At 38.3% G+C, this 17861-nt stretch overlaps 2 protein-coding genes across 2 annotated transcripts; one reads left to right on the top strand and one right to left on the bottom strand.

The window, feature by feature from the left end:
- The first annotated feature begins 1255 nt into the window (after positions 1-1255).
- MONOS_2853 (uncharacterized protein) lies at positions 1256-6554 on the top strand. The gene has a single exon (XM_067872807.1). The coding sequence runs from the start codon at positions 1291-1293 to the stop codon at positions 5275-5277; it is 3987 nt and encodes a 1328-aa protein (XP_067723146.1). The 5' UTR covers positions 1256-1290; the 3' UTR covers positions 5278-6554.
- Positions 6555-7807: 1253 nt separating this feature from the next.
- On the bottom strand, positions 7808-16868 carry MONOS_2854 (uncharacterized protein; the record flags this gene model as incomplete). Its single annotated transcript, XM_067872808.1, has 1 exon — positions 7808-16868. One exon carries the CDS (start codon positions 16866-16868, stop codon positions 8655-8657), a length of 8214 nt encoding a protein of 2737 aa, XP_067723145.1. The 3' UTR covers positions 7808-8654.
- Positions 16869-17861: the final 993 nt, after the last annotated feature.

The raw sequence follows: 17861 nt of genomic DNA, 5'->3' as shown, positions 1-17861 counted from the left end.
AAGACAATAAAATAAAACAAAATAAAAATAAAACGACAGAAAAATAAAGTTTGCATTTGAAAGAGCCATTCAATGAAAGTACGACAGCTTTGCAGCAAAGTGTCGCTGTTGTCTATCTTCTGTGCTAGCAAGCTTATATAAACAGCAAAAACAGTCATTTTCTTTTTTTCCGTTGAAATGCTCATCTTCATTTGTCATTTGAGCAACTGAAATGCAAATTGCATCTCTGATAGATCACTTGGCACATCTGTTATTCTGGTTTATTGAATTGTTTGCTGCATTTGTCCTTTCCCACAGAATGATAGCACAGAAAATTCAAATGCTTTCTTTTTTTCTCAGCAACTTGAATATCACTCGATTTAGACTTCACAGACGCACATTTGAATTTGCCAATGCTGACACTGAAGAAAAAAAGGTCATAATTACCAAGCACTTCAACATCCAACAGAACAGCCATCGTGCTCACCGCACTGCAAATGCATTGTAATAGCAAATCTTTCACAGCTGTAAATTCGATGTTGGAGCTGCGTTCATTCAAATGATTTGCAATGCGACAATTATTGAATAGAAAACAGATTATCTTCAATCAAGTAGAATTCGTTTCCCATCTGCCCAGGATAATGACTCCAAAAAAGAGCAGTAAAACATTTAAATATGAAATTTCTCTTTGCGGACTTGTATCAGAAGAATAAACCAACTTTTTTGCAACTCCTTAAATACATTTGGTGAAAGAATGCGCCCATCAGCATCTGCAACGCAGCTGAATTGCAAAATTCATTGAATAAAGCAAATTATTTCTGAAGAAAAAATGCTTCGAGGAGATGCAAAATCAACGCTTCAAGAAAAATGACTAAATCAAATAAATATGACTTTTCAGAGGTCTGAGGCAAAATGATAACAACTGAAGGAAGATGGGGAAAATGACGATTTTCACATGTTTTTTCAGCAACATTTTGTTTGATTTTGAATGAAAAATGAATCAGAGCAACGAAAGAAAAAATACTTCAAACTCTCAAAATATCCGAGGTGGTATTCACCAAATCTTAACTGCAAATAAACATTAAGAAAAGTTTATCAATCAAAGACCTCAATTTAACTGACATTATGGCTGAAATCGACTCATTTTATTTATCTAACAATGAATATAAAAATATGGTAAACAGAATCAGAAAACACAAAAAACATCGAATCCATCATATAATTATGCCCTTTGTCAGAAAATGAGTTCTTTTGTTGTTAAGATCAATTTGCAAATAATTGTAATATTTTAATTGTTGGAAAAATCAAATCATGCTTGTGCGATGTGTATCTGTGATATTTGTTGCATTTTCTGTTTTGCCGCGAACACCTGATCCAGTGATAACGGAGACAACTGTATTTGTCAAAAGCGGGGCAACAGGGGGAGATGGAACAACATTTGATTCACCTGTTGGAAGTTTGAAAGGAGCGTATGACTTGCTTGCAGAAACAAATGAAGCTGGACTTTTCATAAAAGTTATCAAAGGCGATGCTCTTAAAGCTGAAGCAATAACATTTGATAAAATATCAGAAATAACGATTGAAGGAATTACTGATGCAGATGGAACAAACGAAAAAGTTGAGATAGATTGCGATGCAAAATCATATTGTAATCTGTTTGAGTGCAAACAAATTGTGATGTTCAAATACTTGATATTCGACTTCCCAGCTACATTGACACAAAGCACTGAAGCATTGAAAGGAAATGCCGACCCATTTTCACTGATTCATGCGGTCGCTGAGTCTGTTTCTCTAACGATTGACAACTGCGATTTTGTTCGACCTGCAGCAGGTGAAGTTCGGATCCATCTTGTGAAAGTGAGTGCAGGAACATTTGCAATGAATCAGGTTGAATGCATTCATGCTGAGACAGTGGTTTCTTTCTCTAAAACACCATTTTTGGTGGATGGAGCAGCAACAGTTTCATTGACATCGTTGAATTTAAAGAAGATTACATCAAGTGCAAACGCAGTGATGAAAATCTCAAGTACAAATAAAATTGAGATTTCATTGGACTGTTGCAATTTCACAGAATGCGTTTCAAGCGGTACAACAACAGCGATAAGTGGAGCACTTTATGTTGAAAGCGCCTCAACAGACAGCACATTTACAATTGGAAATACAGGCCCAACAACATTCACCACATGCACTTGCGCAAATGGGAAATCAGGGGGAATATATTTGAAGATGACAGGAATAACTGATGCTTCCAAATTGAAATGGCCTGCAACAAAAGAGAATTTGGTATTTGCTGGTTGTACTGCCGGAGAATGGGATTCGATCAAGAGAACGGGATTATATTTGGAAGTGCCAGTTGGACTTCATGAGGAAATAGCATCAGCAATGAAAAGCAGATTTGCAGCCTATTATAAGAAAGGAACGAATGACTTCTTTGTTGTTGCAAAAGGAACTGATGGAAATGATGTTGATTTCACATCAACATATTTTGATCCTCAGCTGTCACCTTCCAACATAACCTGTGTATATGCGAAGAATGGGGGACGTGGCAATGGTCTGACGAAGGAAGAGCCGATAGGCAGTTTGAAAGATGCATATGAGAAATTAGCGGAAGGAAAAACCGAACTTAATATTTCCGTGTTGAAGGGTTCAGGTGCTTTGAAAGCAGAAGTTGTGACATTTAGCAAAGCCAGAAATATGAGCATAAGAGGATTTTCAGCAAACGGGGGATATAATGAAACAGTTGCAATAGATTGCAATATTCAGTCAGAGCACGATCTGTTCACGTGTGAGCATTTTGTTAATTTTGAAAGATTGGATTTTCAGTTTCCAGCAACTTTGGACAGGAATCAGGCTGGCAGCACAACGACAGATGATGCAGGATTTGCGTTGATTGCAACTGGTTATAATTCTGAATGTGTTCGCTTGGAACGTGTTAGCTTTGTCCGTCCGCCATTTGGAGATATTCCTGTGAAGATACATCTTGTGAAGTCGATCCATGGTGATATTTATATGGTTAATGTTGATTGTTTGAGCGACAGCAACTATGTCACATTTGCAGTGTCTCCATTTTTATTTGCTGGTGCTGGTCCCTCATTAATATCAAGCATTGCTATAATATTTCTCGAAATAAGAAATTTCTGTGTAAACAATTTTGCCTCATTGATCCGAGCTAACTATCTGGATTTTGATATTCGCTATTCAAATATTTTCTATGCGCAAATTCGTGAAAGTGGAGGAACTTTGCTGAATATTGAGAACAGCAATATTTCGCTGAGTTCAATAATTATGATTGGCTCAAGCAATTTAGCAGCAGGAACGAAAGCGACTGAGAATGAGAATTATGAAGAAAACGGGAAAGAAGAAGAAGAACATTTGAGCTGCCAATTTGAGAGAGCAGTTTTTTCCTTTAAGAATTGCACAACAAATATCTCTTATGTCATATTTACAAATTCGTCTTTTGGAGCTTTGAAAGTTGTTGAAGGGAAAACAGTTCTTGATGATGTTTCGTTTGTGGGCAATGCAGCAGACTCGGCAAATTATATTTCAGTGCAGCGGAACGTTTTGTGTGAGAGGGGCGAGCTTGAAATCCGTTCATATACAGATGAGACAGGCAGAAGAGATCCAGATCGTCTGGGCGAAGGGGAGTATCTGGAAATGTGGATGCAGAGCAATCAATGCGCTGTGAGAGGGATTTTCGTCTCGACAAGAGACGAAGGCTGCCATCTTGCTGAAGAAGAGCTGAGGGAATTTCCTCAAAAAGTGTATCTTTTCTGCCGGCGACATATTTCGGGGAATGTTCGGAGCGAAGACGAAGAAGACATTTCTGTTCATTTCACTGGAAGGAATCTTCTTCCGTGTCTCGTGTCGTTCGAGTTCTTGGGGATGGATGCGTCGAATGCAACAGCCGAAAAGCAGGTGATCCGGATGCCGTTTTGGAGGAGCACTTTTGAGCAGCCAGAGGAAGTTGTGGTGGAAGTGCCAAAGAGTCAGCTGCTGTCTCTGTTTGGCGGTACAGAAATGCAGATTTATGTTCGGGCAGTGCTGAAGCTGAGAGAAGATACGATTTCTGGGGAGGATGGGAGTGGAGGCTGTGTTGTGAAGACAGAATGCGTTTTTGTGCAGAACATGTCAGGCTCAGCGAGGGGAAGCGGCGAAGGCAGCGCAGAACAGCCGAAGCAGTTTGCTTGGTGGATTGTTGTTGTGGCTGTTGGTGGTGTGGCGATTGCTGTTGTGGCAGTGTGTGCGATTCTGGTTGTGGTTCAGAAGCAGAGGAAGAAGAAGAGGGGATCAAAGGAGTGGATCGATATTGGAGAGGAAGATGAGTTGGATGAGAAAGAAGAGACTGATGAAAAGAGAGAGAAACAGGAGGTGCTTAAAGAAGAAGGCAAAATGTTGAGAAATCCAGTGATGGAAGCACATTCGGATGGAAATGTGCAGCCTGTTCCAATTTATGATCTTGGAGCAACAACTCAATCAGTTTTCGTGCTGAAGTCAGAGGCAGAAGAGAAAGAAGGCAACTACTTGCAAAATAAGCAAATGAATTTCACAGAAAATGAAAAGCATTTGAAAGAGTCGATGAAACAACAGAGTGGCAGAGCTTGTGATGAAGAGCATTGCAGAAGCCAAACATCAAAAGCAACCAAGGCAGTTGAATTTTTGAAGCCGAATTCGGAAAACGGAACAAATTCATTCAGAAACAATTCGTCGAGTTCTACTCTTCTTTCGAATGAAAATGCATCAATCACACAGCACTTGAACAGCATGCCAGGCAGATTGAATGAGTCAGCAGTTCATTTTGAGCAAAGAGCAGAAAATGAAATGTTGGGAGATTCATTTGTTGAAGATATTGTGAGGCAGATTTTGCCTTCGTTGACTGCTTCGTGTGAGTGGAATGAAGGCGGATGGCAAGCAAATGGATTGGCAGTGCATTCAGCAGGAGTTGTTGCAGAAGCAAATATTTTGTCTCAGCTGTCATTCAATGAAATGGATGAAAGGGGAATAGTCGATGAGAATGTCAATGAAACAGCCACAAGGCAGAAAGAGAAAAAGAAGGGGAAGAAGGGGAAAAGAAGGAAAGGGAAAAAACAAAAACATTTGAAAGCAAATGATGAATATGAAAATGAAGAAGAAGAAGAAGAAAATGATGAGATAGAAAAAGAAGAAGAAGAACAGGCAACGAAAAAGAGAAAGAAGAAAAAGAAGAAGAAAGCAAAGAAATGTGAAAGAACTGAAGAGGAAGAGGAAAATGAGGAAGAAAAAGAAGGAAATGAAGAAAACGAAAAGTTGGATGATCTGTAACAGCAGAAATGTTGTGAATTGGGAATGAAAGGGAATGGTGTCTTTGAGCAACGCGTGTTGAATTTTGTCTGTCTTCGCCATCTTCTCCTGCTGTTTGTTGTGTTTCATCGATAAGTGTGCAATTACCCAAAAAGCTGGCATTGTTGAATGAAGAAGAATAGAATCTAAAGAAAAAGGAAGGAAAAGTGTTATTAAACTTTTTGATTGACAAAAACATTTTGTGAATTAAAGAAAAAGAAGAGCTTTGAAGCAATTCAGAAGAATTTTATGAAAAAGGAGAGAAATTTGAAGAAAGAGAGAATAAATTCAACAACAAAAGATTCAAAGCCAAAGGGATCATTCGAGAAGAACGAGAATTCTATCTGGCAGAATGAAAAGTTTCAATTGGTCAATCATTTGAGCTGTTTGAGCTGTTGTCTTTGTGGAATTCAGAAGATTTATTGAACTTTCATTCAAAAAAAGTGGGTTTTTATTCGATTTTCTCCAACAAATCATATCTTCTACCATAAATTTTATCAGCTTTCATTTTCTTTTCTTTTTTGAAGTATTTTCATGTTTCTTTTGAAGAAATCAACTTTTATATGTTGAGCCGCTGAAGTTGAGCATTTTCGATGTTTTTTCTGATATGTATTATAATTCTGTTTTCTTTTGTGAAATATGATATTTTTTACAGAATTGATTTATTTGAAATATGTGTGATTTTTCGTTTGTGCTTTTTTCGTTGTTAGACATATTTTGAAATTCTTCTATTTTATTCATCTTCAATTTTGTGCGCTTTTTCATTTTCATTCGCTTTTAAAAAGTAAAAAACGAATATTTGATCGGGATTGAAGATTTTTATTTTTGCGATTGGAATAAATGAGTCAGGTTGTGATTTCATTTGAAATTGTCTTGTTTCATGCTTTCTATCAAAATTCTTGTGCTGTGTTTGATTTGTCTGATTAAACATTTCTTTTATTTGTATGTTTTCAACTCCAATTTTTTGTCAATTATTATTTCTATATGTTTATGAAGATTGAATATTAATGAAGTTGTTTGTTTCTCCGCTTCTACTTTGACTTCAAAGTCATTTTCTTTTTTCTTTTTTTTTTGATAATTTGAATTGATGCTTTATTGCAAGCATTATTATTGCTCACTATTGAAAAAGTCAATTCACATTTTATTTATCTTCTTTCATGTTGAATTTGCATTTCTTGCTCTTTTCGATTGCAATTTACAATTAATTTACAAAATAATTATTTCCAGCATTTCAAAATTTTTAAAATTTAGAAAGCAAATGATTTGAAAGATTTCTTTTTTAGTCTCACGCATGTAAACGACTAATTTCAAAATCGAAAAAAGAAATAAAACAAGTCAATGAATAGAATTTTTATTGTGAAGAAAGGAAAAATATTTGCAACAATTTTCAGCATTATTTTGTCAATGGAAGGAAAACGAAAGGCAATGCTCATATGCAAGAACGAATAACTATTTTCTTCAAAGAAGAAAAAGACAATCATGTCTTCATCCTTTTCCTTTTCTTGTTTTTCTGTAATTAATCTTCAATAATTTTTTTTAATTCATTCATTGTCTTGAGCAATTGTTAACAAGGATTGGCTTGCAGAAAGCTTCACATCGCCTCTGACAAAATGAGAGGTCATATCTTATTTCTGAAGCAATAACATTTGTCCCTCCAAAACTTTTTTTAATCACCCAGCTTTTAGAAAGATATTCCTCTGTTTTTGACACGCTCGTTCAAATCGCCCTAAAAAGGATACAAACATTTTTCAAAGGAATATTTCACCACCACACTTCCTCGTTGTTCTGCAAAGCTACACCATGCTCGAAAAGGGCTTTGTGCGTTCTTTGATCTTCATCTGGAATAGCCAATGAAATGTCTCTTATATTGGTTTTATTTCTTTTTAATAATCATCTCTATAACTTCTTTATCATCTTTCTGTTTCACTCTTTTCTTTTTAGCTCAACTCCTTTTGAGCTCTTCCAGTTCTCTTGCTGATTCTTTTTAGTAATGGAGCACATTCACACATGTGCTTTACCATTCACATTTTCTTGAACTGTCTTCAAGTGAAAGCTAACAAATATTTGATATTCAAGACGAGTCAGGAACTTGTGTTCCTGAATACGCTTGAAAGCTTACCTCGTTTCAAACAAGAACAGATCAATTGACAAATCTTTTTTCAAGTTTTTTTTCATTCAAATTTTTTTCTCTTTTTAAAAAAAAGGCTATCGTTCTCACTCTTGATCAATGGCAACGCCAATCAAAACTAATTTACCATTTCAATGACTTTTATGTTCTTTATTCCATTTCACTTTTCAATGCAAATTTCAACAGGCGAGCAATGTGCTTGAAGAGTACATTCATTGAAAAGAAAAATCTCTTATTCAAGGGAGATCGAGAGCGCTCACAAAGGTCAATCGCCATTTTTTCTTTCTTTTCTTTTGTTTCATCCTTTTCTTCTGCAATCATTCTTTTGTTGAATTTGCTTGCTGGAGTTTGTTGGATCATTCAGTTCATGTTTCGTATTGGGATTTGTTATGACAAATGTACCTCAGATGCATAGCATCATTTTCCATTGAAAAATTCTTTTCTCTCATTGTTTTGAAAAACTCATTGAAAACATCTTCAACATAGAAACTGAAATGTATTTGTTCATTCATTTTGAATAGCATTCTATCATTCTTCTTTGATTTTCATCTCTTGCTTGGTTCCATTGAAACTGCTTTGATAGAAAAGAGTTCCTTATCAATCATTTTTTCTTTTGCAACAAAAAGGAATAATTTCAAAAACAATATCATTGACAAATAAGAAATCATTTGAATCAATGTTGATTGAAACACTTCATTATTTGCAATATTTTCTTCAATTTGGTTCTCCCCAAAAAGAACACTTTGAACAATGTTTGTGAGATATTCGAGAAGCCAACAAACAAGCAAAATAAATAATCAAATGGTATGTTTTTGTTGAAATAATAAAGTGTTGGTGTTGTATTTTTTGAAATAAAAACCAATCAAAAATACAAACATAAAAACAGATAAAGTATCAAAAATACATACATATACAACAAAAAACATTCAGCTGCAAAAACACAAGCAAATAAAGATATTTTATCACACAAATATTGATGAATTATTGACTATATACAAATGAAAACAAATATTTTTTTTTCTTGCACAAAACAAGACAGAGGTGCTGACACGCAAAATAGATTGGAATAACAACAAGAAGGAAAGAAACTGAGAATTATTCAAAACAAACAAAAACAAAAAAAAAAAAACAAAAAACAAAAGCCAACATAAAATTGACTTAAAAATTTTAATGAATACTCAATTCGAAACAATGCAAAAACAAAACTTTTTCTCCTTCCAAATCAACCAATTCATCCACTCCTTTCATTTTCTCTTGTTTTTGATGTTGCTGTTGAAGAAACTGTTGAAGAAGTTGTGGTGGATGTGTTTGTTGTTGTTGATTGGTGAATATCTTTCCCTTCCTTTTCATCATCTGACTCACTTTCTGAGCTCTCAGCATATGCAATCGCATCTGAGGCTGTCACCACAGCTGCATTCGCTGGAAAGTGCGAAAACAGCTCCTTCTTCACCTCAAACAGCCCCATCCTCTTGCTCGCTTCCTCTTCCCAGCAGCTTCCAACAACCTCATCCATTCCCCTTCCTGCAATCATCTTTCGCGATGGCCTTTCTCCAAATGTTATCTTCTGCCCTGCTGTCTCCGCATCATATTCTCCAAACGGGATATCCAGAGTCAAGCACTCCCACAGCATCATCCCGATCGAAAACACAACTGACTCCTTTGTTGCTCCCATCTTCTTGTTGATCAGCAGCTCAGGTGCCTTCCACCTCAGGCACTCTTTTTTGAAATCATCATCCTCCTCAAATGCTGATGAAGGAAATGGCGACTTGGTGAATCTCTCGCTCTTCACAGAAACATCAGAGGAAGATGTGACCATGGTGGAGGCTGAAGAGATGGAGGAAGTGTCAGAGTCTGACGAGCAGTCGGAGTGGAGAGCAATGCAGATGACCATGTGCTCTGAGAACAGCACAATGTGGGGACTGAGATTGGCCAAAGAGGAAAGCTCATTTTCCATTTCATCAAAGGAATGGAGAGCTCCATTTGCCACCCAGAACAGGATCTGAGCAGCTGTCTGCTCCCTCTCTTGAAGACTTCCAATGGCCATCTCCTTTGTCTTATTCCTTCCATGAAGCAACATGAACAGTGAATCTCTCAGATCCACAATCAGTTTCTCATGAGGGGATGAGCAGGCCATTGCATCCACCAGATTCGACATCGAAGAGGTGGTTGGACACAGTTCCTCCCTTCGAACAAATGTCGAGTCTGTATCTGTTGTTGAAGTGGATGAAATGGATGGTGATGGTGATCTCTTTCGAATCTCTTCTTCTTCAACCTTCTCCAGCGTCCAATCTGGTATCTTGTCTGAGTCTCTTCCCAATATGTATTCAGTTGAACCACTCTCACTCAACAAATGCTCTGATGACTCTGAGTGTCCCAAGCTTTTCGCATACACCCTCTTCTTCATCTTCTCTTCATTCTTCTTCTCCGCCTCCCTCTCTGCTCTCCTCCACTGCTCCTCTGGTGACATCTCCATCGTCACCATCTCAAACGCCTTCGGATCCTTTCTGATGTTATCATTCACTATCTCTCTCAAATCTTTCGCTTCATTCTTCGCCTTCCTCCATCGGACAGCCAAAACAACAGATACAATCAAAACAATCAAAAACATAATTACAAGAACAATCACAATCAATAACCAATAAGATTTCCCTTCTTTCCCTCCTTTAACAACTTTTTCATCTCCATTCACCTTGGACTCACTTCTGTTCTTCAGTATCTGTGGAGAAGTCTCTGCAAATGGCTTCCCAAACAAAATCATCACAGACACCTCTGTTTCATCTGCAATTGCTGAAATATTTTCTGATGAAATTCTTCCAATCACTTCTGTTTCAGAAACAAAACCATCTTCCTCAAAAGGATATGTCTCAACCAACTCCACATCCCCTGTTTTATACACAAGTTTGAATGACAAGTCACATGGCACAAAAAGGGATCCCTTGAATTTCACAACAACATCTCTATCATTTTCACTGATTGAAACTTCTTCCAATTTGGGAATGAAGAAAGGAGATGACCTTTCTCCTGCTATTCCACCAAGGGTGCATCCATCATTCAAAATCCAAAGGGAAGTGTTCTTCTCTTGTCCATCTCCTCCTTTCAAACTGGAGATGGTCAATATTCCAGAATCAGAACAAAGGATATTTCTTCTCACTGATGGATATTTTTCTATGAATGGATTGTTGTTCTCAAACTCTCCTTTCTCAATTGTCACACTTCCTCTACTCACAGACAATCCCCCTTTCCCACTCTCCCGAATCCTCGTATCCTTCATCATAACCCTGCTCCTCTCAACCCCAACCATCGATCCATTCCACTTGCATATCCTTTCTCTTCCCTCCTTTTCCTCCTTCTCATTCATCTCCATAAATTTTCTTTCTTCATCTGCCCTGTTCACTCCTCCACACACATCACACATCTCAATCCTCACATCCTCACAATTGCTCAACCAAACAACCCCTCCCTTCTCTCTTCCACTCTCACACCCACTGAATGTGCAGTTTGACAGATTCCCATCTCCACACCCCCTCATCCCCATCACACTCCATTCCCCAATTATTGTTATGTTCTCCATCTCCACTTCTTTCACACTCACTCTCGCCTCCCCTTCCACAACAACCACATCTCCCTCTGATTCCACATCCCAAATCCTTGTCTCACTCATTATCACTCTCGATGATTCTCCACAGAAAACAACCAATCTGCCACAATGATGGATGCGCCTGATTGTGCATCTCACCATCTCCATCTCTCCTCCCTCCACTCCAACCAGTGTGTTCTTCAGCATCTTTCCCATCCCACTGGCTGAACCCTCAAATGAGCATTCATTCATCACCATCCGCCCCTCCTTCACTTTCACAACATATTTCTGTGTGCTCTCAAACATCTCTCCAAACACAAACAAACACCTCTCCACCACACTCTCATTCACAAACACCATCATGCTCCTCTCCTCTCCTCTTTCCTCCATCTTCCCCTCAAAATGCACTGTCGCCTTCTCCCTCCCCATCGACACCATCCTCACATCCCCAATCACACATTCCTCTCCCATCATCCCTTCCCCATCAATCCACAATACATTCATCATGCTTCTTTGAATGTGCAGCACAGCATTTCCAATGCTCTCACACGGATTGTTCTGTGCTCCACACTGCCTGTTGTCACTCCCATTCACACACACAAACACCTGTGAAGAATAATAGAATGTGATCAGCGGCATCAGATCAACATCAACTTTCCCTTCTCCATCGCTCCCACACATCGAGTCCTTCCCCTTCAGTGCCTCCTGGCTGAAGTCCAATCCAAACAGTCTTTCATTCAGCTGCAAGTCAATCGAGTCGCATCGGATGAACACATCCTTCCCCACAAATGCATCATTCATCATGAATCGGATGTTCTCCAATCTCAGCCCAAGTGGTGGCATTTCCGTGTTGGAGCATTCCCCATTCGGATCAAGTGCATCAATCATCATCCCTCCTCCCCTTCCATTCCCTGTTGAGCACACACACATCCCAAACGAACACCCACTCACTTTCACCTCTGACTCGCCTCTCTTCATCAACATCTTCATCCCTCCTCCTTCCAAGCTTCTCTCGCTCATGCACTTCGTCAGCACACACCCTTCAATCACACATTCCATCCCATTCAAGAACGATCCCACACTCATCACACATGCCCTGTTCTCCACACATGTGATGTTTGCAAATGAGGAGCTGTTCACCCTCACGATTTGTTTTGCGTTCTCTCTTGCTTTGTTGATCAACACATTTGTTGGGGATGGCTGACTCAGCGATATCAGACTGCTTTCTGAGATTGTTGTGTTCGAAACTGACACATTCATCACATCAATACTCTTCACATCTGCTGTGAATTCGACAAACCCTTTTGCCAGATTGAACTGGGAAAGGGTGCAATCCTCAATCACCACACTCCCTCCATCTGCTTTTATCAGACAATATTTCGTTTCCTTTGTTGAATCCTCACAAACAAATGAGCACCTCTTGATAGAAAGTGATGTTGCTGAGGATGACAAGGATTGGATGAGCGATGAATGAGAAACAAGTTCATTTGGAAGAGAAAATGATAAATTAGTGAATGAAACAACAACATTCGATGTTATCATTCCCCCTTCTTCTTCTTCTCCTTCATTCCTTCCTTCCTTACTCACTTTCAGATTTGTTTCTTCATTTTCTCCCTCAATTGACACAACTGGAGTTATTGATAATGATGATGATGATAAAAATGAAATCGATTTCTGGAGCAATCCTGATCCAACAATTTTGATGTGTGATTCTCCTTCTCCAAGTGGTTCATATCTCAGTGATATCAAGTGATCAACTGATGAACATGGAACTTCTGAATATCCGCATCCACTGAAGTCTCCTCCTTTCTCTCTCGAAACAAACCCATTCCCACTCCAGTTCCTCCACAAATACACAACAAGTGGAATCACATATCCCTCCTCTCCTGTTGTCTTCCTCTCCCATCCACGCAACTCATCCAACGATCCCAACTCTTCTTCCTTTATCTCCCATTTCAGGTGCTCCTTGTTCACAATCTCTCTCAGATCCCATCCCGAAACAAACATATTCTTCCCCTTCCAAGCATCGCATCCCTCAAATTCCATTCCTTCCATCACAAATGATCCCATTTGATCAGGAAGTTCAACAAATATCCCTCCTCCTATTCCTCTTCCTCCATCCTCAATATCCTCTGATGGAACTTCACATTCAGACAAATTCACATTTTTCATTTCCAAACTCCCTCCCTTCCCCAATGATATCATCATCCCTCCTCCTTTCATTCCACTTCCATCTGAGCATGTCGAGGACAAATTGAATTCTTCAATATTCACATTTCCTCCTTCCTTCATCTCCACATTCAAACATCCCCCTCCATTCCCACCTTCCACTTCCACTCCACTCACTTTGCTGTTCAAAATCTCCAATTGAGCTCCACTTGTCATCGTAATTGGCGATTTCCCATTCATTGTCACTGAACTTTCCATCACAAATCCATTCATAATTAATTCTCCTCCCTCAATGTTTATCACATAGTATCCTATCATTCCACTTGTTAATGCCCCATTCTCAAATGAGACTGAACAGTTCGTCACACTGAGCGTTGATGTTGAATGAATGAATGCACTTCTCCTTGAATTCAACGGACCTTTCACAACAAATGAAAGTCTCCTCATTGTCAGTGAACTCGAACATCCAACAAGACAATCTAGTGTGGCTGATCCTCCATCACTCACATTCACCTGTATTTTCTCCCCTTCATCTGATGATGATGATATTATTCTGCCTGAAATTATCACACCAATTGAAGATATTTCAATTTCATCCTTTATTGACGAAGATGAAGCTACCTCTATTTCTTTTGAAATATCACTCATTCTTGAGTTCGCACAATAATCAACTGTCAAGCATCCAAACCCTTCAAATCCACATCGATTGTGATCCATTCCATTTCCTCCACTCCCATCAACAATTATTTTCGTTCCCATTGTGCACAAATATACAAACAGTGGAATCACTCCACTTTCATCCCCATTTTCACTCCCACTCAGCTTCAACACATCTGATGGAAGGGCGCTTCTGTCAAAAAATGCAAATGTGTTTGTATTCACTTTGGACTCCAAAAACACACCACTCCCACAATGAACAAACACATCCTTCCCATATGAAGCCACATTCTCATTCACTTTCGAAAACTCAACATTCTCTCCAATTGTCAACCCACATCCCCCGCTATCCATCACCACAAATAATCCTCCTCCTCTCCCTCCATTTCCTTCAATACCCATTGCAACACATCCATCAATCAAACTTGTTCCATTCACAACCACTTTCCCATTTCCTTGCAAACAAACATATATTCCTCCTCCATTCCCATCCTCACATACACATTGCTCTATTGTTGTGTTGCTCACCACAAATGTCTCCTCTCCATTCACATTCTTTGCCACAACCACTCCATCTCCTTCAGTCAGATTCACATTCCGAATTGTCACATTTGACAGAAAACTCTCATCTGATTCAGCTTCTCCTGATGATGGTTCTGAGAACAGAGGCTGGCTAACTTTCATATCTTTGATCTCCACATCAATCATCCTCAGCTGTGACAGCGCCACCACAAATACAGATGATGATATTACATTCGTTCCAGCAACACTTGACGAGATCACAACATCCTCCAATGAAAGTGACCCGCTCCAATCAGACACCGCAACCACACTCGGTGAAGTTTCAGCTATTGAGTTACAATCGACCTTCATGTGCAATAAACCAAGGTGACCTGTTGATACACTGAACAGCGCTCCTGTCGATGAAAGTGCCCCTGTTCCTATCAAACTTAATCTCCTTCCCTTCCCAATGATTGAAATCTTCTTTTCTCCAATATCAATAGTTGCTGTCTCACTTTGATGATTCCCTTCCAACAGCGTGACAGATGAGCTCAGCTCTTCCAAGCCCGTCTCTACTGCATGTCCCACTGTCTTGCACGGCACCGATTCGCCCATCCCACATAGCCCATTTGAGTCATCTCCGTTCACTCCTACAAACAAAACCTTCGTCCAATCGTTAAGCCACTCCTTCTTTTCTGTGAGCTGAAATATCCAGCTCCCAGAGTTCGATAAATCATATCCGTAGCACATTCTCTGGCCATCTGTGTTTGTTGTGTAGCATTCATAGAATGGATTATTTTCTGATAAATAGAGATTATTTTGATCATAATATATGATGTCATGACCATTTGGAGTTGATGTTATTCTGCATCTGCATTCATGGAAAAAGAGGAAATAGCAATAGAAACCATCATCTGGTTTTTTTGTTTTTTCTGGTCTGAAATACAGTCCTCCTCCATATTCATTAGCTGAACATGAAATAAACAGAATGTTCCTCATTTTGAATTGATTGGGAACATACTGACAACATATGCCTCCACCACTATTTCCATTCAGTGAGCATGAAGAAAAGCTACAGTCAAAAACGCACACACTCTTCTCATCCTCATTTTCCATTCCGATGCACCCTGCTCCAAAATCTTGAAAAATTTCGAGAAGAAGTCCTCCTCCAGCATCGTTTGCTCTGCAGTTCTGGAATTCGCATTCACTAACCCGAACACACGAAGTTATATAATAAGCGTACATTCCTCCTCCAAACTGATTTTGTGCCGTGCAAGAGTTGAACAAATTGTTTTCGATATGCACAGACTTTACTCCATGACACATTATTCCACCTCCACGATTGAATCCAAAGCAATTGTTAAAAAGACAATGCAAAACTGAAAGTTCTCCATTTCCCAGATTGTGCATGAAAATGGCCCCTCCACTTGATATTCCATCTGACCATGAATCGCTTTCTCCTGTAGCTCTCGATCCGTTCCACTCGCACCAAATAAATGTGTTTTGCCCATTTTCTGTTTCATTCTGTCTCCCTGGCTTCGATGGGTTTTCCTTACTTCCAATGAATTCAACATTTCCTGTGCGTGTGCATCCAACAAAAGAGGTGTTTGAGGCTGTCAAAGAGGCCAAAGGATTGTTCAGAGAAGGAATAATCCCTCCATCATACACATCACAGACTGATGAAAATGAGCAGCCATTCATCAGAGTGGAACATCCACATCCCAAATCAAAATGAATCCCTCTGCGTGTTGGAACTGTTGAAATGTTGGAGAAAATCAAATCTGTGAGTGAAACACTCTCAATAAAGGGTGATGACAGAAATGGGGGAGAAGACATCTGGAATGAAGAAAAGCATGAAGAGCAAACAGAGACACAATTGGCCGAGTGACTTTTTGATGCACTCATTTGCGAGGAGAAAAGAGGAGGCATCTGAGTTTGTTGTGCATTCCAAAATCGAAGTGTCAAGTTTGACAGAGATATTCGACTGCCACACAAATCAAATGGACTTATCTCACTTCTAACCTCAAAATGGCATCCAATAATCTTCGCTACACTTTCAGTTCTTAAGGTTAATGAACTTGTAAATCCATTTGCCTTCATCCCCAAATTCATGCACAACAGAGATGAATTATCCACAATAATGTGACTTTTCATCTTGCTTTCTTCAATTCCTTCTTCAACCTTCTTTTCATTGTGGATGCTAATATTTGATGCATCTCCTTCAATTTTGACGATATTCCTGTTTGTGTTTGTGTTTGCCGATTCAATTCTGTTGTTTTGATTCTTTCTCCATTTTCCTTTCCATCCCTCAGATTCATCATGTTCAGAACTCTTTTCACAATAATGTGCTTGCATATAAGTTTCCTTTTTATTGTAACTATTTTCAGCTTCTATTGAAGTTGTCCAACCGCTTGTAGGAATCATTTGCAAATTATCTGTTTCTGGAATTGTTCCAACTTTGTCATTTGTGGCATCGTTGCACAAGCAATGCAAATTGATAATGTTCACCAATATTGCAGCAATAACCATCATTAGATTCATTTTGATGAGATAAATCGATTTTCTTTTTTCTTCTTTGAATTATTATTATTAAGGGTCATAGATGATCAACCATTAAAAAGAAATAATAATCGGAACTTTATTATAATAATTCAATAAAGACAAATATTATGCGATAACTAAAAAAATATTGTTTTAAACAACAATTGTTCGTACAGAATTCGGAAAATATGAAAATTACACACTTTATTGTTTCGCAATTAAAATCCTTTTTCTTTTTGAAATCAATCGACTTTGTTTTTCAAAAAATAAATATAATTTCTATGAAAACAGTTTTCATTTTCATCAAAAATTATATTGAAGAATTATTTTGCAACGAAAAAGATTCAAAAATGATTGGTGAAACAAAATTCAAAAAGCAAATAATTTCATCCCAAAATACAGTTATCAACCAAAATTCATTTTTTTTTCAGCAAAACTTTGTAGAAATAAATGTTTTTTTTTTATTTCACTCTATTTCTTATTTCATAATTGAATTTTCTTTTTTCTTTTATTTATTCATCTTCACTTGTTTTTTTTCTCTCTTGAAACAGATTTTGCACCTGAAGTGATGGAAAAAGTTTCTATTTGTGTGTTTTCTATTGTGAAGTCGCTGAGAGGAAGAGAAGAAGAAGAAGAAGAAGAGGGAAAAGAATAATTAGAAGATAATGGATCTTCTTCTGCGGATAGGAAAGAAGGGGAGAAAGGTGAAATTTTGGAAGGAGATGAAGAAGATGGAGAAAATGAGGAAAAAGAAGAAGAAGAGGAAGAAGAAGTGGAAGAAGTGGAAGAAGAAGAAGAGGAGGAGGAGGAGGAGGAAGAAGAAGAAGAAGGATTAAATGAATGAGATGATGATGAAATGAATGCTTGATTTGAATAAGAAGGAAGAAATAGAGGAAGAAGAATTAGAAGAAGAAGAATTAATAAAGGAAGAAGAAGCATTTTCTTTCTCACTTTCTTTTTTCTTTTTTCTTTTTTCTTTTTTCTTTTTCTTTT

This window comes from Monocercomonoides exilis (assembly GCF_001643675.1).
Source record: "Monocercomonoides exilis strain PA203 chromosome Unknown scaffold38-1042076, whole genome shotgun sequence".
Taxonomy (NCBI): domain Eukaryota; phylum Preaxostyla; order Oxymonadida; family Polymastigidae; genus Monocercomonoides; species Monocercomonoides exilis.
Note: the sequence above shows the minus strand (reverse complement) of the source record. Positions and strands in the feature narration are given on the sequence as shown.

Coding starts and splice junctions, on each gene's coding strand:
- MONOS_2853 (XM_067872807.1), top strand. CDS start 1,291: ATGCTTGTGCGATGTGTATCTGTGATATTTGTTGCATTTTCTGTTTTG.